Consider the following 23371-nt stretch of genomic DNA (forward strand, 5'->3'; position numbering starts at 1 on the left):
ACAAACAAACAAACACTGGAGTCATTTATCTCCTTGCCCTCTTCCTGTGCTGGAATACAGGAGCTTCACAGTGCTACAGTCCCAAAGCGTGGCAGGGGCCTCCCCCTGTCCCTGCAGAATCCCACTGCAGTTCATTCAGCTGGGCAGGAGCAGAGGGCCCGTTTCATGGGAGGACAAGGTAGGGTCTATGGTGAAGCAGCCTGTGAGACCAGGGTCTTTCCAAGCCATGTAAGGAGCCAGTGGGAATTGCCAAGGCAGCAAACTCCACGCCAAAACAGGAAGGAACACCGTAGAGTTCAGTAGCAACCACACTGCTAAAGCTCTTCTCTAAAATACATTTTCTTACAGAAAGAAATGTTGCTGTTTGCCTAAAGGTTGTTTCAGTATGAAACTGGTCTTCTAAAATGGATTAAGTAACCCAAGAGGCGAAATTTTTTCTTGATGCTGCTGAATAGGACCCATAGACTTTACTCCATATTGAATTTGGTAATTGAAGGGAGGAGAGGCAAATTCAGCAGCAGAATTAACAGGTTGTTACTCCCAGAAAGAAGTGGAGAAATGGAACCACAGCTTCTCAGCAGGGTGAATGCAGCCAGCACCTTCCTGTGCCAAACTCACAAATGGACCTTTATGGTGCAGCCCCAACAGCATCCATCCCACACCAAGAGCATCTTTGACCTTGGGGAGACAGGAAAGAAACTGGAGGAAATCATCCTAAACCACAACTTGTTAGTGCCCACTCCCCTTACAAGATGTTTGGAACAGCAGCTAGAAGGCATTGGGATAAAGGAGGGATTTTCAGGTAGGTAAATGCCAAAATACTGCAGAAAGTTAAAATTTGGATTAAATTAGCTCCAGATATCACGTGCATTCATAAAATCAATAGTAGATTTTTTGGTGGATTGCTGCTGCTGCTGAAAAGCCATTTCTTTGTTCTCTCTTCCTTTGTGAGTGGGACAGTGTAACCATCATTTCAGGGTTCTCCTTGGCTTGAGTTCCCTCTCCTTCAGAATGGGAATGGCTGGCCAAAGGCAGCACACTGCCTGCACCAAACCTCTGCAGGGAATCCAGACAATGTAACAGGGCTGTTAAATCCAGGCCTGCCCAGAAGTGTAGGGAGAGCAGGTGGCAGTCTGAAGCAAAAAGTCTGCACACAGTCTGGGAAATCGGAACTATTCCTGACAAATCTCGTTCTTACTGCAGGGAGAGCCACTCTTCAAACCCCAAGCAAATATCTTACATCACCTTAGGGAAGCAAATACTTCAGACCAAGTTTCTGTCCTTGCACTAAGAATCTTCCCCATCATCCCTACAACCTGCTCTTTATTCTTGCTTTTTCCAAAGGCAGTGAGGCAGTTACCAGGGACTCTCCTGTTCTCTGCCAAGGAGCCCTGCACAGAATAAAATTTGCATGACTGGCTTTTCTTCTTTTTGTCCAAGGAGACTTCCTGGACAACTGATCTTTCAAAAGCAGCGACCTTCAAACTGTTACAAAGAAAAACATCTAAGCAGTGCTAAGTTACTTAGAAATATTTTCATGCTCAAACAACTGAAAAATTATTCTGTATATTCATAGTTCCCATAAGTGCTCACTTCTAGGCAGGGATCAATCTGTCAGATTTTTAGATCATTACATAGATTTGAGAAGTCTTTTAAGAGTCTTCAAAAAATGTCCTTTCAGTCAGATGCACAGCACTGCTAACAAAATCCTGTAACTCACATCAGTGATTTGCCTCAACACTACTTGGAATAATAAAATATTCATAAAAAACCCTACTGAAATAGATTATCTCATCAGCACATGGTGATAAGATTAAATTGTTTGGCATTAGAAGTGATAAGGATTATCATATCAGTGTTTAGCTTGTTGAAATCATATTACCTAGTGCCATTGACGGTAATCACATTGAAATTCTGGATAATTTCAAATGATTCAGTAATAATTACCACACTGTGCTGTAGGCAAAGGGAGATGCTGGAATCTGCACAGCCAGTGCTGAATTTGTACAATGACTCAGTGTGATGGGATTTGTACCTTAAGAAAATTGACTGAGCTGATTCCCCTTAGTCTTTCCTTTGGGGAATGTACTGCTCCAAATCAGAGCAGGGCAGGAGGGAAACTGTATGGAAATTATTTTTAAAATGATCCAGCTGCTCTACAGCTCCTTAGGAAATTCAGGACAAGGTTTGGGCTCTTTGGGGTAGGGAGCAGCCTACTGTGGTCTGTGTTTATGCATTATTCTTGCAGGCTCCCAGACCATGTGGCAACACAAGTAAATAGCCAGTGATGTCACATGCAGTGAGAACTTGAGCACAGAGCATCTCAGTTTGGCTGAACAGATGCAGCTTTGACACACACTGTTAGGCAGCCACTGTCACAAGAAGTGGCCTAAGAGCTTAACTTTTATAACCTACTGTTATTTTTTTACTGTCTTCAGTGTGCTCAACCTCCCAGACACACCCATACACAATATAGCAACTGCCAACCTCAGAGAGAGCTTATGCTTGATGGAAAGCCACAAAATAAATAAGTAGGTACATAAACACTGAAAAGATGATAGATGGTGAGAACAGACTTACTTATCCCTATTTGGACCCCTGCAAGCACTTAAGTTTGTATGGGGATATGTTTTCTAAGACAACTCATAGGTATAATTCTGTGAAGTGAGAACTGGTGGGCAGGCACAGGATGGCACATAGGAAAGGAGAGGATCTGTTTCCATATGTTACATGTGCTTGTTCTTTCTCAATTCCTTTATGTGTAAATTGGTCTCCTGCCCTTACTAAACTATTATACAGAAAGGATGATCTTAGAAACAGAATTGGTGTCAGGCAGTGAAGCATCAAGCTCTTTCTGCCAGCCAACCAAGCAGCCGCATGACCACCACGTCTTCCCTTGAACTCATTTATCTTTTGTTACTGCTTAGAACACTAACTGAACACTGTCTAATTTTAGAAGGCAGTTCTGCAACCCTTGCAGTGAATAATACTTGTTCTGGCCAATAGTCCCAAAAGGCACAAGTAGGAGTGCCAGAATCACAGAAACACAGAGCTGAGACAGAGCTCAAGAGGTCATGGGGTCCCTCTGATCAGACCTGTCTTTCTGGGCTGACACTCACCCAGACACAGACCCCCCATGCTGGAGCTTTACTATTCCCCAGCAATCCATCCCATGATTATTTCCCCACCCCTACCTGATAATATTTTCCTTGAAATCAAATAATCTTCCTGATTAAAATCACATCAATCATCTTTTACTATCTCTCTTTCAAAGAAAGCAGATTATCACCCTTCATTTACTTCTTCATTGGACTGAAAAAAAATAATCCAATTCTTTAACTTTCTTCATTCATCCTCTCGTTATTTCCTCTGACTTGCTCTAGATGTTCCCCAGCTGGCTTGCATCTCCTTGGGCAGCGCCCCCAGAGTGGTCCTGCTGCTCCCCAGTACTGCTGATGAGCAGAGGGGGGCTGTGTGTCCCAGGCCTCTGTCCCTGCTCTGGGGCACTTCCCTTTTCACAACACCAGGCCACTGTTGACTCATGCTCAGCTTGTGACACCCAGATTATTTTCTGCTCTATCTGCTATTAGCAAGCTGTCCTCTGTCATGCCTTTCCACAGTGAATTGTTCTTGTCTAAATGTTTTCTCTTGCATCAGTCCCTATTTAACCTCATCTTCTCCTGGACTGTAACTTTCAGGGGCATTCTGAATTCTATGCTTGTACTCTACCATATCAGCAGTGCATACAAATGATAAAGAAATGCTTCCACTTCTATCATCCAGGTAACAAACATACTGGGACAAGGACAAACTAACAGCTGAATTCTGTATCTCTTCTATTAGGCAATACTGTCTAATAACTTCGCATCTAAGGAATTATTGACCCAGATAAATACAAGTGAACTTCAGCCAGAGCTGAGAAATGAGGTCCTAAGCATACAGATGTCTTAGTAACACCAAGGTTTGCAGGTATTTGTTCCAGCAGGAGAGCAATAAACAAGAATGGGCAGTTAAAGCCCATTTGAAAAAAATATTGGGCAGCTACAGTAATTTTCATGCCATCAATTTTCTTTCCATCAGCCACGACAGTTACATTCACCACAGGAAACCCACTACAATCTGTCACAATACAGGCCTTACACTTTTGGACTTAAAACATTTTGAAATACTTGTTCATAATTTTTCAAAATCCTACACATAGATATAAATATAAAGATTAATTTAATTTCCCTGGTTTCTTGTTTCAGCTCTTACTCAGAAAGACTGACACAAATAAAGTTGAATACACACAAACATTTTACTGTTAGATATTTCAATGACCAAAGTAATTGGGATCTGCAGTCTCAAAGAAAATAAAATCTGGGGGCTGTTTTTTTGAACCATTATATCAGATTTCAGATTGAGTCCAGACAAGCACAACATCTAATACTGTTTAACAATGGATACTTTGGGAAACAGGGTAAGGAATAAATTAATAAGTGGGTGCTTCTTTGTCTGGCACCCTCCCCAGATCTATCAGTGGCTTAGGTATTTTCTGAGCATTTCTTTTTGCAGTTGGGTCATCACATGTGCAAGCTTCTACCTGGCTAATTTCAGTCCACAATTTTCTAACAACTTTCAGTATTCCTTAAACTGAAATGGATAGTATAACCCCTGGAGTCTCACATTGCATGCAGTGCCAGGGCTCTATTGATTCTGAACTCACAATGCCAATATGCACCCATCAGTGATTCGGCCTGAAACAGCTTTGAAGATTTGTCAGAATCTATCACATGAAAACTAAAAGGACAGAAGAAGTGACTGTAAAATTATTCATTTTTCCACAGGGACATGAAAAAAAGGACAGTCTTTCAAGGATTAGGATAAATCAGCTGCTACAATCAAATCATCAAATGCTGCAAAATTGAAAGGCAATTCCAAGTCCTGCTGAAGCCATGTGAGGTCAAAATTTTAATGAAGTTCCACCAAAAATGCAAAAGCAGTAATTGCATGACTGAACTGAAAATCTGAGAAACAAGGTCTAAAAGGAAATAACATTATTATAACAAATGTTACATTTACAATTGCTGCAACATTAGCTCAAACATTCTTAAACTGCACATCAAAGAAAAAGATAACTCATTTTCCACATTGGGGCAGATTTTCTCGGCTCAGTTCCTGTGTGCTTAAAGATAAAAGATATGCTTGTCAAGCAGTTTGTAGATACATGGAGAGCAGGGAGGGACAATGCCCCATTTCTACCTCAAGAGTCCTTTTATCTCTCATGAATTTATATGTGCTTGGCCTTTTTATTTTAACTTTACAGCCTCCACTGCACCACCACAAACATCCTGAGTGTGCAACACTTGGTTTATTTCCTTTCCTGTAATTCATACCTTCTACTCTGAAGCTTTGCACATGCAGAATATAAGGCGAGTCAAATTGCAAGCAGTGAGACCACTCATGTATGTGTTGGTTGAAATGGAAAGAAAAGAAAATGCCATCTCATTTGAAAGTGAATTTCAGTTGCCCATTCTGTTTGCAAGCGTCCCCTTCAGTGTGATTGCTCCCATGCCATTTCTCAGAGGAACAAAAATGTATAAATAGACTCTGACCCCTTTTATTGCACAGTGTGTTAAATGGGAAAGTTAAGGAAAATAACTGTAACCTAATAAAAATTCAGAGGCACCTCAAAACGTTAATGAACACTTTATTATTACAGATATGGAAAGTACAGCCCCATAACTACACATTGCTTTTGGGGCTTGCAAAACATAAAAATTACATTCTCTTGGGTAGTTTGACCGTTTTTTCATACCACACCTATTGTACTTTTTGCTGTTGAGATCGAATACAAACCATTTTCGTGATATTTTCTGATAACTGCTGATTAAAGGAATATGGAAAAATACATGGATACAGAACAAGGAATCAAGAAACCTGGGCTGGGCTTTTTTGCTGTGCTGCTTTGTCCATGACATAACCACAGACTTTGATTTCAATGACTCAGTCTTCTCATCTGTAAAATGAGGATAACATCTGAATGTCTCTCAGTGGAATGGTGAAATTTGATTTCAGCATGTGTAAAAAGGATATGGAGATTGCTAAGTGGCAAGGTGTTATTACCATATATTATAAATATAAACCTAGGAAATTTGGCATTGAATGTGTAGAGGGTTTTTCCCCTTTAGTTGCCCTTTAGTTTTAAATACTACTAGTAATAATTGACATTCTATTAACACTGAAACAACAGACAAAGGATTCTGTGCACACACATATAGCCAACATAAAAAAATGAAACAAAGAACAGGGCAAGTCTGTGGAGTCTGTGGTCTGAATATTCAAGCTAAAATGGAACTCTATTTGGAATATTTAAAAGGTTCCTTTTTCATTCTCTTTAAATACTACCTGATCTTACTGCTACTTTTTCTGCATTCATCACTATTATGGGTTAATTTTTTGGCCCACTGGAAGGCAAACTTTCTGTTCATGATTGCAAAGGGAGTTTCCTGCACAAGGCCCAAAGAGCCTGCCCTTTGGAATGGCCATGGATGCTGCTTTACCTTCACTCTTCTCAGAGTGCAAACCCAGACGCAAAACGAGATTATTCCCAAATTTATGGATACCCAACTAGAGCAGCATCTCTCCCTGAGAGCTAATGGAAGGCAACTCATCATGGTTAATAACACATTAGTTTAGGTTGGAAGGGACCTTAAAGACCATCCAGTTCCAAGCTCCTTGCAGTGTTGGGATGACATTTGCAGTTGTTGTGGGGACACAAACTGCCCCTGCCCTGTGGGGTATCTGGGGAGCTGTGCTGTGCCCTGCCAGGCTCCCCTCAGCACTGGCCACCAGGGACCACCATGGCTCCCGTGGGGCGGCCAATTTTATTGGCCCCTTTGGCAGATGTTCATGGAATATTCACGATATTCAACCCCTAAACCATTAAACCAAAGGCATATTTAAGAGGTTTCTGGATCTGGCACTGGGTGATGTGGTTTAGTGGTTGCAGGGCCAGCTCTGAGTGGACTTTATGATCATGAAGGTCTCTTGCAGCCTTGACAATTCCATGATCCTAAACCACATCGCTCAGCGCCAGATCCAGACAGCTCTTAAACACCTCCAGGGATTGTGACTCCATCTCCTCCTTGTGCAGCCCATTCCAACACCTGACCACCTGAACAGTGGATTTCTTTTTTCTAATCTGAATCTCTGCTGTCGCCGTTTGAGGCCGTTTCCTCTCCGTGCAGACCCGGCAAACGAGAGCGGCCCCAGGTCACTACACGCTCCCGTCAGGGGTGATGAGCTCCCCCTGAGCCTCCTGGAGTCCCCGGCTCCCTCAGCCGCTGCCCATCAGACTCCCAGTGCGTCCCAGTTCCCCACTTTTGGTCTCTCCCAGTTCCCCAGTCCTTGCAGGAGGCTCCCTGCCCCCGGCCGGACCCGCTCCAGCAGTCCCGTCCCTGTGGAAGCGCAGCCCGAGGCAGCGCCCGGCGCTCGCCGCGGCCGCGCCGGATGGACGCGGGAGCGCTCCCGGGGCCGGCAGGGCGGGAGCGGGCGGAGCCTGCGCACTGCGCCCCGCGCCCCGCGGCCCGCCCGGCACTCCCGCGGCCCGGCGCTGAAGATGGCGGAGGGCGGTGCGGCGCCCCCGTCCTGCGCTTCCTCCTCCTCCTCCTCCTTGAAGGGGCTGCGGGAGCAGATGGGTGAGAGCGGGCAGGGAGGGGTAGCACGGGGGATGTGGAGGGGTCCGGCGGCCCAAGGGCGCGGCTGGCGCCGGCCGCCCCCCGGCCGCCCCGCTGGACGTCCGGCCCCGTCCCGGGGCGGGGAAGGGGCACCGCGAGCGGAGGCCGCCGGGGCTGCCCGGGCCCGGGCCCGCTGCCTGCCCGGTCCGTGCTTCCCGCAGCTCCGGGCGGTGATTGCTGCCTCGGGACCTCCCGCAGCTCGTGGGCTCAGCGCAGGCGGTGCGGGGAGGCTGCGTTACACGAGCCGCCCGTTTTTCACCGGTTCTCCAACTTGGCGGTGTCTGCTGGCTCTTGCTTTCGGAGGGTTTGCCCCAGCGATGTGTTCGGTCCCGAGTGCAGAAGGCAGAGACAGCCCCTGGCATTGATTTCTAATCAAAGATTGAATAATTCCCGATTTTACTTTTCACCTTTTTTTTTTTTCTAACTGGTGTTAAAGAGGGCTGAAGAAGCTCTGCTTTGGTTTTGTCTTTGGCTGTGCTTACGTGCCTATTTATTCTTAAGGTCCTTAATAATATACTCTGCCGCGAGTATTGTGCATGCACGATATGTGTTTGCAGCAACATTTCTTGGTACATCTCCATGCAAAAGCTTTGTGGGTGAGCATTAGAAAAGATAAACATTTACTTATTCCAGTCACAAAAAACAATAAGTAAAGAGACTTGTGGTTTGATCTAAGCTAACTAACTAGGACTAGGTGCAGCAACTACTCTTGAGAGCCTCTTGCATGATTGTTTTCAGTGTATCTGTGTAATTACATAAAGAGGAGTGCTGGCAAAGGGTCCTGAATGCACAACTCTCATCTGGCATTCTTCTTCAGTGTGTTGGGTGTTGGAAATACTATTTAATTACTTTTAGTTTCTGTTTCAAAATTAAGACAGTTTAGTGCTCCAGAAGGATAAAGATCTGCCAAAAGATAGCACTTCTCACCTGCAAAGGCTGTGTCTGTTTGAACCTTATTCTTCCTGCTAGAACTGCTGAATTTTATTTTGCATATGGGATGCACTTACATGGTGGCTGCTAAGTTTTTCTTAGGATGGGCACCCATATTTGGTTACAGCTGTCATGACCTAGATTTAGTCCCAAAATCACAGAGGAAATGCTCCATGGGCCAGGCAGCTCCATCTCCCTTCAGATATGCACATGTTGTAATATGCACATCATGTTGAAAAAAACAACCCCCCTCCCTAGATCCTGGAAAGGCTAGACCTTGAATTTTTTTCCCTGAGGGGGTAGAAGTCACTGAACCAGAATCTGAACTTCAGTGTACATAGAATGCATTTGTAGCAGTTATGTGCTCAAAGATAAACTCAATGCTAATGTGCAGTGAATCAATGCTGTCTGTGAGCTCTCAGGCTGCTGCAGCTCTGCTCCCGACTTCTAGTCAGTAGCACTCCCTGGAGAGAGCAAATGATGTTTAGAAATCATCCTTGCAATCCAGCGGTTGACGGTGGAATTTGCAGGATAATTTGCCACAGTATTTGCTGCTCTTTGGAGAAGTTGTGAGCAGCAGCCAAGTCTGATATCGCAGCTGTTTGGAGAAGATGTAAAAAAAAAAGACACCCAAAGGAACCTCGAGGTTCAGTCCCACGCTCCCCTTGGGCGTGTTTGGGGAGGGATAGAACTTCCTACTTGTCTGAGTTCACTTGGCTGCGTGGGGGGACTCCTCACTTCCAAAATACCTGCAAACAAGAATGCTTGGAGCCAGTTTCTGCTGCTCTGGGGGCAGTTGTGTACTTTGGTGTCTTCATCAATCTGGAGAACAAACATCCGTGCAAATAAATACAGTATTGTGTGCCTTTAGAAGTTTGTCAGTGAACTTGTGTCTGGGAATCTCACCTTTAAAGACAATAAATAAAGAGAATCTTGCTGAGAAACCACTGCTCTTTCTGGCAGCCTGGCTAAGAGGTGTATTTACTTACTGTTTGTATAGTCACCTTCTGCATAGGTACCTTAGTTGGTCCTTATTAAAGGACACTTCTGGGCTCTTGTTCTGTTCACTTCTGCTCTCTATGACCAGCTCTCTTGATGGTGCTTGTTAATTTTTAAGCCTTGCACATGTAGAATCCCACGGTGCCACTTGTAACTAACTTCCAATTTTGTATGTTTAGCAAGAAAAATATTCTCTTAAATTCAGTCTAGTGTTGAGGTAAGGAAAAGGTGTTTCTCCTTCTTTGAGAGAGTATCAACTGTAATTAAGATTCTGCAGGCCAACTCATGCCTGCAGTGCCAGTTCTGCAGTTCCTTTGTAATAATTTTCTGCCCTGACACACTTGTCCGATCTTATTTCCTTTATGTGGATGACAAAAAGCAGAATCTGCTACCACAACTAGAAGGCAGTTAAGGTACAACTAGAAGGCAGTTAAGGTTTCTGAACATCACTTAACATTAGAAATGAATTGTAGTTGTACACTGAACCAGCAGTGCATAGATGGCAGTTGCTTACCCCATTTTTGTTATCCATGCTTGCTGCTGTCATCCCTCAGGGATGAGGAGGAATTTTTGATCCTATTCTAATGCCATAAGTACTGCTGAGCTTGTTAAGATGTGAGAAGAGGAGAATAGTCGGGTACTTGTGGTTTATCCAGTAAGTGAGGTTTTCCTTGAGTAGTGTGGGTAATCAGAGGGAAAATACCTGTAATTTATGCTGCTGTAGCCTACATTTATTGTCTTCATTTTCACTGGAATACTGAAAACTCTCTTTCATAGTATAGGTGGTAGAGAATGTTTGGATTTTTTTACTAGAGCTTGGTATTCCTGTGCTGTTGCCAGGATATCCACTCATGTATTGAATTGCTGTTGCAAAGGTTGTTCAAAACAGTATATTTAAATGCTGCTCATACATATTTTCCTTTCCAGGACCTGCATCATCTTTTGGGAAACCTATCTCAGGTTTGGGGAAAAAAATAAAGTGCCTTTTTCAACTAATGTAGCTGCAGGCATAAATTCCATGACCTTGTTGGAAGTTTTCTAATAAAACAACAATTTCATTCCATGTAATCAGTTTTTTTCTCCCCGTGTAAGTGGCACTGTCTGGCTTTGCCCATTTTGCCCAGACCACAGTTCTTAGCAACAGCTTTATCAAGTGCATGTACACAGAATTGGCATGAAAAGAGAATGGATGGATAACTAATAGTACAACTTCATTGCTCAGGCAAGTAGTCAGGGACATGCACAGATTTATGTGGTCTCTAGATAACAGTTATAAAACATAAGAACACAAGTTTACACCAACACCTGTAGGAGTACTAGAGAACTCTTGGGTACAGTCTTGGTCCCACAACAGAAGATGGTCAGAGGAAATTATTTGGGATCCAGAAGCATCTGTCAGTCAGACAATTGATGAGTTGATCTGTGTGTCGGAGCTGCTTGCTGGAAGACAGAAAGAATTTACTTATGAGTTTGGATCCTTTAAAGCCTTTGGGATTTGCAGTGTGGCTGTCAGCAGAGGTAGGCTTTAGGTCTTGCCTGGGAAGCAGCAAGACAAGGAAAGCATTTCTTTGCCAGGCTTCTCACAGTGTGGGAGTGCTGCATGAAAAGCATCTTGAGCATTCAATTTTTGTCTTACTTGGTGATGTTTGAATGAGTGGCTGGTACAGGTCCCATCTGCAGAGCAAAGGCAGCTCATCACTGGGGCATCCAGCTCATGACCACTGGGGCTGGCTTCAATTTCTTGATTCATCAAAATCCTCAGGACTCTGTAGAAAGTTCTAAGGGTTTTTTGTGCTTCGTCTTTTTTCCCTGCATGAAAGTAGTAAGACTGCCTTGCAGAGTGCCAAGGCAATAAGTGCAAAGAACTGCACAGAAATTGGATTTCATGTAGATCTCAGTGGTGAGAGAACATTCCCAAATCAGGCTGAGAACTTAATGTAATTGTGATGGCTATGAGCTCTAATTTCATTTTCTTTTTGTTCAGGGAAATACAATCATATAGGGTAGGGATAATTTCATGCTGATTCAGAAAGATGAATGCTATGTATTGAGGTGCTTAGCATTCTGAAGGTAACTTCCAGTTGTAAGTAGTTTATAAAAGGTTTTATTAGAATTTAAAACTTTAAATTCTTGAGATTTCGCCAAATATATTCAGAAGAGATATGCTCCTTGCTCTAAGGAGAAAAAGCCAAACAAACAAAAAAACCACCCAAACCATGTGAATATACAGCATATTTTTTTCAGTTTCTTGTGTTGAGTGTTCCGTTCTCTACATATTTCTTCATGTGTTGAAATTGCAGAATATAAATTTGGCTTCCATGCTTCAATTCAGATGAAACTATTTAGCAAATAATGACTTGCAAGGGTCATAACTCCAGTGGTGAGAGCCCAGAGATGCTGTGGCTTACACTCTCCCTAACTGTGCGTAGTCTTAAAATATGACTGGAATTAAGGACTGCTATTTCTTCATACAGTTGTGCTTTTCAAAAAGAAAATAGGGGAGTACTGATATGCTGTTATTAATTTTCAGTTCTTAAAGGTGATAAAAGAGTAAAGAAGGGTTACTATGGGTTACTGTAAGATAAATGCAAAAAATAATCTAGGTTATTCCTGATAATAGGGGTATCAAAAGCTGCTGATTGTCTTTAAATTTGATTAAATAATTGGAGATGCTTGCAGTCCTCTTGTGAAAGAACACCCTGACAAATAAAATTCTGAGCATGCAATTTTAATGACTTCTGTGAATATGACTTATCAGATTACTTGTGGTACTTTAAAATCCAACTGGGACTGCAAATTTCTTGTCTGCCACAAATAAATTAGTGCCGTTTAGCTTCCAATTATGCAGCTTACAACCAGGTTAATCTTAATTGATTATATGCTTTCAGTGTGTTTGTATATGCCTGTCCAATAATCAAAACTTTTGTAGATGTTGGTGGTTCGAGTTTTTTGGATTGTGGGGTTTGTGGAAGAAAAAAGTGTTGCTCAGAATTGTTTATGTTTGAAAGAGTCAGAAACCTCCACTGTGCTGTGTAATGCCTCTGCATAAAGGGACACCAGCCTTTGCTTTTAAGGAAGGCTGACATAGTTGCTTGGCATTTGTTTTCATCTAAATTATTTTTATATTCCAGTCAATTTGGAAGTTCTGCTTTCTAGGTGAAGGATCCCCAGCTGATGTTGCCTTTGAAGAAAGCAGTTACCACTGGCCATGCTCAGAATACCTCTGTCTTTTCTCATAGTGTTTTTTTCCGTTCATAATTCACAGGGAACTTCTAAAATACTCCTTTATGAGTACTTAACTGACTCTTAATTTACAGACACTCTCTGTTGTTTAAATGCACTGACCTGAATCTTGGGAGAGAGAATAGATATTGTAGTGCCTTGTTCTCTGGGCAAGTGTTTCAAAGCTTCCAAGTGTTAGAATTCCTCTCCCAAGCCCAAGAGGGCTTGGCTACAAGAATATGGGAATATTGTAGGGATCTTTGTGCTTAAAAAACATAATTTAATAGAATTTATGAATTTATTAATTTCAAACCTTATCCTCTGTTTAGTTTTGCCAAGAGAACTTCTTAGAGGAACATTTTTGGAGCACAGAGTTGATCAATATTATTGTGTGTTGTGTTCTGGACATTAAAACCAAGGACACTCATCTCTAGACCAGATCAGTGAATGTCACCTTACTCACATTCAAATGTCTTTAAAAGACTTTCTGCCTCTGGGTAATGAATTTAGAAATAAATGTGGTCTCTTTATTTGTCTCTAGCTCTTTTTTCCTGCTTGCTTTTTTTACACCCATTTGCCACTTTTCACTTATCCTTCAAGCTCTTTGGGGCAGGAACTGATTCATGGTTACTTTGCTGGGGTCTTACACTGCACGTATTGGAGTGTCCCAGAGCCTTCATTTTTTAATTAGCTGGGAGAACTGTACAGCTTTAAGAAAATTTCCAGTTTATTTCCTTTTACATTTTGCATTCCCCTTTTCTGCTTTTGACAGAGGATTTGCTGCATTAAACACACTGTGGACCTGTCAGTGTCCTGCAGCACTTGCTGTATTGAGTGATTTGATTTGAGACTGGCCTGTGGGGGTAAATGCCAGCACCAGTCTCTCCTTCTGAAATACACAGACAGTGTTTGAATGAGCTCGAAATTTTCCATGAGAAATTCTTCAAGTGTAAAAAGCAAAAGCAGTAGTTTTCACTGCTGTCTTGGAAAGGAACTGCTATCCTTGCACCAAAAGAAAGCTCAAAATGGAGTTTTCCCAGGGTTTGTCTGAGTCCGTTGTGACTCGCAGTGCTAGGCTGTGGTCTGGGCTGGCATTGTTTGGCCTGGGTGAATTAAACAATAGGCACAGCCTGCAAACAAGAGCACAGAAGCGTTTTCAAGGCCGTGCCTCTAGCAAGCAAAAAAACCCCAGACTGTTCAGGAAAGAGGGAAGTCATGGAGAGAAGTTAGTTATTGCCAGTGCTACAGATAGTGCACGGCAGGGGAAGAAACAATACAATGAAAAAAACAGATGTGAAATAAGAGAAGAGAGCAAGGGCTTGTCTTGAAGTTACTTTGGCCATGGCTTGCAGGAGTGTGAAGAGGAGTCAGTGTTAGGCAGCCCCTGGAGTTGGAGGAGTAAAGCAGAGAGCTGATTTCTGTCTGTAGCTTTTGCCAATGCTTGAGCTAGAATTCCAGTGGGAACTGAGCTGTGCTGAGGAGGTTAAAGTAGGACTGCTCTGGCATCTGTGGAGCCTGTCCTGCATAGAGGAACAAGATACGTGCTCCTGAGGCACTGGGCAGTGCTATTAAATAGAGACAATTATTTGTACAGCAGACTGGTTATTGATAATCTTCCATTTTACCTTTTGGGTCCTTCTGTAGCTGTTAAACCTGTATCTAGTTCTGTTCAGTTGAGAGTGTTAAATCTGTATACCGCTATCTATAAACATTGATGTCACATAACTAGTAAATTTCACAATGAATCCACTTGAAATTATCTAAGGGCATATTCATTGTGTAAACTGCTTTCATTTTAGTCCTGTGTATTAGGATACTTTGGAATTTCCAGTATGCAGAAACAGGTAAATATTTCAGCTAAACTTGAGACGGTTCACAAGGGTCTTTGTGAGAGTGGAGTTTCTGCTGTCATTCCACTTAATTTCTTTCAAGAGATGAATAATAATACACCCCACTAATAAAGAACCCCAAATTGTGGAAGACAGGTATCTTTTCCAGAGAAGGAGATAGATTTATCTTGTGAGCCCTGTGTGCACAGCACAGACAGTGCTTCTTACTAACCTTATGATGGCTTCTGCAAGAGTTGGTGACATGTCTTTGTCCTTTCTGAGCATGTGCTTCTTGCTTTTTCCATTAAGTAGGAAGAAGCATAACTCATGGCTGAGCAGTGTGAGGTTAAAATAAGAGAACAAGTGACAGTGGGACCAGTGAGACTCCACAGGTGTGTTTTCAGTAGAAGGTAGTGAGGATGGTGTGCCTGTTGAGCAGTGGTGTAACATCTCTGACTGTAGAAAGTTTGTGGAGATGGCTGCTAATTCTGTTAAGGACAAATTTCAATGCCTTGGTCTGTGCTTATATTACAGTCAAGTTTGGTTTAGATTATGTGCTTCCCCTAGGACAAAGTGTGCAGAGATCAATGCAAAAATTAACTAGCAACCTTCCTGGTGCCTTTCAGCCCTAGGCTGAGTACACAGTATGAGTATCATACATCTTTGAGATTGCTCAGCTGTATCTTTGCAGGTTTCCTTATAAGAATAAGTAATTTTGTTAATTATGTGATTTAAAAAAAAATCTAGGTCTTAATCCAAATGTGGATGCTTAAAGCTGAGTAAAAACTTAGGTTCTTGCAAGTATGTCTCAAATACTTACTCGTGGAGCTGCTAATTCATATACTGCAAAGGAATGCTTGTGTTGGGTTTTCCAGTGGGATCAAAACTTATGATGAACTGAAGAAATCACCTTGAACTTCCTTGAGCTTTGGGAGCAAAACCAGAATGTTGTACAGAACTACCTGAGGAAATGGTATTAAAGGGAGGAAAGCAGATAAAGGTAATAAAATAGGTATCCCATGTAGGGAATAACTATAGGACGAAGTTTGCAAATGGAGTCTGGGATAGGGATAAGACAACAGGAGGCTCTTGTAGCCTGCTGAAGCTGAGTGTGTGCACTGCTTTCTGGAGATCTCTGTGCTTCCCATCTGGTGACTGCCCAGACAAAACAGGAGAACCATCTGCCTCCCAGCTGGTCCGTCAGAAGGTGCCTACAGGGAAGCTCACGTGTTTGTTTGTGGAGCCTGTCAGTCCTTGCAGCCCAAAGATGGGATGTGAGGATCAACGGGGAGAGACAGAAAAGGGGAAAACGGGGAAAAGAGGAATGCACACAGAGAGGGCTTTCTCTTCATCATTAGAAACTTTCTGTGTTGTTCACTTGTTTGTGTGAAGGTGCATCCTTCCTCTGGTGTCGTCTGAACAAGGAGTAGTGGTGTAAAAACCAATACCTAGTTTTTCTTAAAGCTTCAAACATATCTTGCATCTGTTTGTCTTAACCTATGCTAATTAATGATTGGAAATCAGCTTAAAAGGCAGTGCATGGAAATCTCGAACTTGAATGCTGACTTGCCTCATCTTTCCTGAAAGTATGTACAAAACTTCTAAAGCATCTGAACACTTGCTGGCAAACAGTAGCTCCCTGTAGTGGAGCAAGACAAGAACGGAGGTTTGCAGATTTGGCACAGTTTGCTATAAAATCAGAGATGTTTTGCTGGAAGGTTCATTTTTGATTCATGGGTTGCTTATTGGCTTCTTGTTACCTGCTTTAAACTTTTGTGGACGCACTTAGAATCATAACAATGCTTAACATTCAGGAGCCCTCCTAACACCCCCCATTTCAGAAGCTTTAGTCTGGGATTTTTTCGTTTGCTTTGCATAACAAGTCATTAAATCATAAGAAGCAGAAGGATTGCTGTGAAAGTCAGCACATTCTGCTCTCCTCTGTAGTTCCACGAGGGAAGGGAAGGGAAGGGAAGGGAAGGGAAGGGAAGGGAAGGGAAGGGAAGGGAAGGGAAGGGAAGGGAAGGGAAGGGAAGGGAAGGGAAGGGAAGGGAAGGGAAGGGAAGGGAAGGGAAGGGAAGGGAAGGGAAGGGAAGGGAAGGGAAGGGAAGGGAAGGGAAGGGAAGGGAAGGGAAGGGAAGGGAAGGGAAGGGAAGGGAGAGTGGGGCAGTGTCTGGCAGGGGATGGGATGGAAGGCCTGGAGCTCACTGGGTGAAGGGATGGAGCTGCTTCAGTCCCTAATGAGGTTTACTAAGAACAGCAGTGGGTTCTTTGCCAGTCTTGGCAGGGGCCAAGGGTATTAGCCGTGTGCCGGGGTTGAAATAGAAATCAAGGTTTATTTTTAGCGCCGGTCTCTTCAGGGCATATTGGAAACCTGATCAGGGAAGGGAAGTACTGTCATGCTCAGTGTGAGGGAGGCACCTCAGCACCTGCACTGTCAGGGGATCGTGAGCTGGAAGTGGGAGCGTTGGATTTATCTAGAATGTCACCTCCTGGTGCTGCTGTGGGTTTGGTTTATCTCTGATTTGCTTGGCCAGATCTGGAGTGCTAAATGGTGATGAGGGCACAGAAGGAAAACTACTTCCCAAATTACCTAATCTTTTCATGGTTCAAATAGCTCTATTTTATTATGCATGAATGCAGATATTATTATTAGCCTCATGCATGGCTTATATTTTGATTAATTTTACCTGGAGCACTTAAAGGTAAACTACTGTAAAATAAACACACAAATTATGCTGATCACAAAATATTGTTGTGAAAGACTACTGTGGGAGGGCAAACTCGGAATAGAAATGAGATATGATTTGACTCTAAGAGAATTTTTCCTCTCCAGGGAGTTTGCTGAATATGTCCATGAAGGCACCCCCCCCATTAATGCAACATGTGACACAGATTCTAGTGAAATGGTTGTTAACTGGTTTCCTGTTCTGGGTATCCTGATTCATTACAGAGGTATTAGGCTCTGTATTTTACAGAAATATATTTTGTGGAAAATTCTTTTCCATGACGCTTCACTCCATAGCAGACTGCTACATTCATTATGGAAAACTAGGCAGAGAAATCATACATATCTGTGCCAAAAACCATTTAAATATATTAATTATTAAGGTTTATTTTATCATATCAAAGCAAAATAAGATAGGTATTTCTTAAAGATTGCATAGTGCAACAACATGCAATGCATTTTCTTTTACTGTAGTAAAATGTGGACTTTGAAAGTCACAGTTTTGTATTGTAAATTTACCATGAAATTGTCAAGGGCCATAAAACCTGTCTGTTGACTAGGAACTTGGTGAAATTGAGCTCACGTATCTCAGGAATGTATCTAATGTGATGTCTGTTCACCTTTTATTAATATTCTGTTCAGATCCTCAGTTCACATTTGATTCTGGCTTTCTCTTGGTTAAATGGATCACATCCATGTGACATGAAGGTGCACACCTTGTGCCTTAAATCTGCTACTTTCAAATGTGGAGGCACATTGTTTCTATGCAAATAATGAAGCATTGAAGGAGTGAACATAAAATATTTTATCTGACATACAAAAAACCTTGATGTGCAGAGTCCTCTGGCTGGGTATTTGTAGAGTTTTTTCACCTCTGTGTCCTCTGCAAGCTGAACTGTTTTTGTAACCCACTTTCCTGTCTTACAGAATCTCAAATAATCTTTTGCAACCTGAATTAATTAAAATAAGCTGACTAATTGTTTTGCAGATGTAACACATTTTTAAATCAGTGCCTTCTAATCATGAACATTATTCCAACTGTACATTTATTTTTGATTGAGTAAATAAATACATAATCCCCCATATCCATTATGGCTGCTTTCTTTGTTCAGTGAGATTTCTAATAGTAAAATACTTCTGCTAATAAAATAAAATTAATATTGTACCTGTTTAATTGCAGGTTGCTTCTTACTATAACTTTGTTATGGAAATTTTGGCTATTTCATCTTTGAGAGTTGAGGCAAAATTGCAGTGTTGGTCTTAACTGAAGCTGGTTTAGGTGCAGAGTGACTTTGTTCTGTTGGGATAATTTCTTGCCTGAGTTAGCTCAGGCTTCCTGGGCACCTCTGTCTCCTCCCTTGAGGAAAGATGTACCTGGATTTCTGGATTTGTCTGAAATCTAAGTGGTATTTCAAGAAGCTTATGTTCCTTCAGCCTTTGTGATGTACAAGGTGTCATTGGATCTGAATGCCCTGGTTGTACATTTCTGCTCTCAGAGCACCTGCGGTGGGATGCTTTTCCTCTGGCTGTTTTCACTTCTATTTGTGTTAGAATAGATAATTCTGTTGTTCTCCACTTGGTGTTTTTTTGGGCTGGATTCCCATCCATGTGACATGCAACAGTGTACAAAAATCAGAATTTTGTCTGACTTGGTCTGATCTAGAGAGTGAAAAAACAGTGAGCCTTGTTTGAGGTATTTTTTTGCCAGTTGGTAGTCTCATCGTGTTGTAGTATATCTGGTCTGTGACTTGTGTGAAAAGAGCCTCAGAGATGTATAGGATTGGGTTGAGGAAGACTTTTGTTTGCTGCTGCAGAGAGAAATTAATTCAAGACATGGCAACAGCTGCGGGTGACAATTTAGAGTTGCTGAATAAGTATTGTAATCAGCATTTATCACTGAAATCACATGGGATTAAACACTTTGAGGTGATTGTTCTTGGGCACAGCCTTAGGGAGGGTTATTACCATGACACAACTAGTTGTCATGGCAATGCATGGAGAAGAGGGAGACTCTTCCTTCCTCTTTTGCATTTTGCACTCCTCTTATTAAAGGGAAGTCAGATCATTGGCAAAGTTGTAGTCTCCATTCTTAAAATAAAACAGCAATTTGTACTATGGGTCCTTCACGTTCTGGGTGAGATCACAGCACATTAGGTGTCCCTTTTGTGGATTTGCCTTTTCTGTGTAAAACTGGCCTCAACTTTCTCATGTGTGGGTGTGTTCCCTTCTTCCCCTGAAGCTGGGTTTTCCATGGAAGCCAGCTGAGCTGCCAGTGCCTGTCAGGCAAGGTGAAACAGGGTGGCAGTGTGTGGGGACACTTCTGTGGAGCTGTGCAGGGCACTGGGGTAATGCTGCCTTACAGGTCACCCTGCCTGCTTTCCCTGTAACTCTTCACACCCTGCAAAGTGATTAGTGAAGGTTGATATCAAAACAAAGAAAATCTGGGGGGAGTGATACAGTAAATTAGTCTCCCTGACTTGTTGATGGATTTTTTTTATTTAGCAAAATGAATATTGGTAGCATTTCCTTTCTGTGTGATTATCTGTGAGTTGTAGCCCTGCATTTTGCTGAAGTTACCTTGGTGAAACTCAGATAATGTGAATGGGTCTCTGCACAAATGCTCAATTTACTGTTTTGGAGTCTAATTTATAATTAAAATTTATTTTTGAAGATCTTGTTTCAGAAGTATTTTGTAAACATCACTCAGTGGTTTACTTTATGCAGCTAATCCCCTTTGTCTTTCATGTCATGGAGTAATGACAGGTCTTCATAGACCTCTCCCTGCTTGGGTCTCATCAGAATATGATTCTAGCAGTGCTATGGGTTATTACATACATGTGTGCAGCCCACAAATGCTCATGTGGTAGCAAAGAGTTTCTATTATTAAGTGTAAGTCACATATAGCTTTGCAAAATAATGGAGTTTGTTTTGGAAGAGGTATTAGATAAGTTTTATCTTTGAAACTCTGTAGTCTTAAAACATAAGGTTTGATAAATGTTTTTACAACAAAATGCTTTGCCAGGTCTCAAGTCTCATTTGACAAGTTTCTCCTTACAAGCTGAGCAGCCCCCAGTTAGTTATTTAATAAAAGCATCAGCAACCTCAAGTAGAATTTTATGTATTTATTTTGGATATTTATTTCATGAGTTTCAGTTGTAGAGCTTTTCTTAATGTGGATTGATTCTTTCTCACAGTTGCTGCAGCCCAAGCCATAGCAGAAGAAAGAAGAAGCCAAAGTGGCATTAGCCCTCTTGCAGTTCAGACCTCAATAAAGACAGCAACTAAACCAGGTATAATTACAGGTCATTGCAATTAATGAAGTGCTGGGCTCACAAGGGAGGGTTGGAAGGGGTTGAAAAGAACATATTTAGAGAGAAGTTTGGTGCTCTTTCTTCAGGAGGCATCAGAGCACGTGGTAGATGGTTTGTAGGTCTGGTTTTGATGACAAATTTCTGTTTTTGACTGACTCAGACTTCAGTTGAAGTTGCCTGTCTTGTAAGCAGGGCATGACAGCAAAGATAAATGATGGTAACTGGGCAAGTTACCAGCTCACTTCTTGCTGAAATTCAAGTTTTTATATCTGCAAAGACTGCCTAAGTCTTGGTTCTGCTTAGTCTGCAAATGAGCTGTCCTACAGTGCTCTGAATTTGTAATGACAGGTGAACTATCTGTTCCCAGATGACATTTTCCTAAATTCCTGTCGTTCTTGTTCATGGGAGTTAATATGTACAAGAATGAGGATCAGGGCTGAATTTGGATTCTCACATGTCTGACTTCTTAGGCTTTCCTTTGTACCTATTGAGCCTTTAATGTGATGTCTGCTTTCTCTTGCACCTGTTAAAAATAGTGTTGTGAGGGAATGGAAAGAGGGAAGAGGAGGATGTTCAGCTTTCTGTGAATTTTTCAGATGGTGTCTTTTATCTCTATATAGAGTGTGCAGTGATTTGGTGGTGTGTGCATCTCTCAGGAAGTTTCTCCTTTTGACAGAAAAGACTTTTGACATTTTATTTAAATTTGAATGTTCAAAGTCATTGACAATTATGTGTCTTCAATTTTTGTTTTGACAGTGATAGATGGTTCCATGCTAAGAACAGAAGAAAGGCAAAGACTGGCCAGGGAGCGTAGAGAAGAACGGGAAAAGCAACATGGTATTTTCATGTTTCACTTAAAATATCATTTTCTAAAATGTTTCTCATACAGGAATTACTGTCCCCCTTACTCTGTGTTTTGTCACTTTTTGTCAGCTTGCTGGGGACAAGAGACAAGGGCTGCTCTTGGTCTGGCATCAGTGTCCATCTGTGAACCTGAATGAAGAAGTTTTTGATTTCAGAGGGGAACATTAGAGAGTTGTAGCTTGTTGAAGCTCTGTGTCACTTCTGACCTTTCATTTCTTAGTGACCACCCAGCAAATTTAGCTAATTCCTTACTGGAAGCCTTAACAAAACCACTTTGGAAAATAGAACTTTAGCTTAGAAGGACAGTGATAGATGGTTCCATGCTAAGAACAGAAGAAAGGCAAAGACTGGCCAGGGAGCGTAGAGAAGAACGGGAAAAGCAACATGGTATTTTCATGTTTCACTTAAAATATCATTTTCTAAAATGTTTCTCATACAGGAATTACTGTCCCCCTTACTCTGTGTTTTGTCACTTTTTGTCAGCTTGCTGGGGACAAGAGACAAGGGCTGCTCTTGGTCTGGCATCAGTGTCCATCTGTGAACCTGAATGAAGAAGTTTTTGATTTCAGAGGGGAACATTAGAGAGTTGTAGCTTGTTGAAGCTCTGTGTCACTTCTGACCTTTCATTTCTTAGTGACCACCCAGCAAATTTAGCTAATTCCTTACTGGAAGCCTTAACAAAACCACTTTGGAAAATAGAACTTTAGCTTAGAAGTCCTTCCTATAGCCCTGAAGACTGACGTTTGAAGAGTGCTGATTCAGAGAAAACCAAAAAAGATTTAGCTACTTGAATAGCTTGTTTGCCTTGAACACTGCTTCCCTTGTTTCCCAGCACACTGAAATGACTCCTGCATTGAAGTGTCAGCAGTATACACTTTATCTTAGCAGGGAATCTGAGCTAGATAACAGCAGAAAACTCTTACCCAGCTTTATGCTGTTTGTGATGTGAATCAGTGCATGTGTGTGTAGCAGGAGATTAAAGGGTCACAGTGTGCCCTGCAGTGCTGGGTCTTGGGCTCCCAGCTTCTCTCCCAGTGAGGAGAGATGTCTCTTTGAGCTGTGTGTTTGTTTCTCAACATAAAAGCAAAGACCCACAACAACAGGAATTACTGTGTTATCCTAATATGGGAACAGGGTAGTACTACAATGCATATAAAATTCAGAAATATTTTGGAGGCCCTATGTGTAGATGCTGCCTGTGCATTGTTGGTGTGATTATCTGGTCTCTTGGTTCATTTCATCTGTCTGGCCATGGAAAATACTCTGTGCATTCTAGCTTTGTGTCACAGGACCTGAGGCTTCCTGTTGAACTGCACACAGCTGTTCCTTGCTGGAGGCTGCAGAGAATCGTGATAGAACTATTTTGAACTCTGATACAGGAATTGTAGGGTCTTCCCATCTTGTCACTCAGTGCCTTAAATATTACTATATTTTGTTCTTAAAAAAAAAACCAAAAAACTACAGCATTGGAAATTCTACTTTTTGATTTTTGATTTACAGCTTCCTTACAGAGACAGCACTATTATGTTGATAAGAAAAGTGTATGCTTAATTTAGGGGATATACATATCCTGATATTCCTGTCTAGACAGTAAAGCCTAGTAGCAGGCAAAGTTCTAATTCCACTTCCAGCCTGGGGACAGAATTAAAGATGAGTCTGTTGTTTGTTGTCACCTCTGCAAGCTCATCTTCCTGTACACTTTCACTTCAGGTGGTAAGAATTCTGCTGGAATAGTCTCTTGCTTGTAAGTTGTATTGCAATATTGATGAA

The 23371-nt window shown here is 42.0% G+C and overlaps 1 protein-coding gene across 2 annotated transcripts in view; it reads left to right on the forward strand.

Moving 5' to 3' along the window:
• The first annotated feature begins 7553 nt into the window (after positions 1-7553).
• Positions 7554-23371, forward strand: part of MAP7D3 (MAP7 domain containing 3) — a 43109-nt gene continuing 27291 nt past the window's right edge. For both annotated transcript variants that reach the window (XM_030967452.1, XM_030967453.1), the window contains exons 1-3: positions 7554-7679; positions 20621-20716; positions 21494-21574. In XM_030967452.1, the coding sequence (XP_030823312.1) occupies positions 7601-7679; positions 20621-20716; positions 21494-21574 (256 nt within the window). In that variant the 5' untranslated portion in view covers positions 7554-7600. The remainder of the gene's footprint in view (positions 7680-20620; positions 20717-21493; positions 21575-23371) is intronic.

This window comes from Camarhynchus parvulus, chromosome 4A (assembly GCF_901933205.1).
Source record: "Camarhynchus parvulus chromosome 4A, STF_HiC, whole genome shotgun sequence".
Taxonomy (NCBI): Eukaryota; Metazoa; Chordata; class Aves; order Passeriformes; family Thraupidae; genus Camarhynchus; species Camarhynchus parvulus.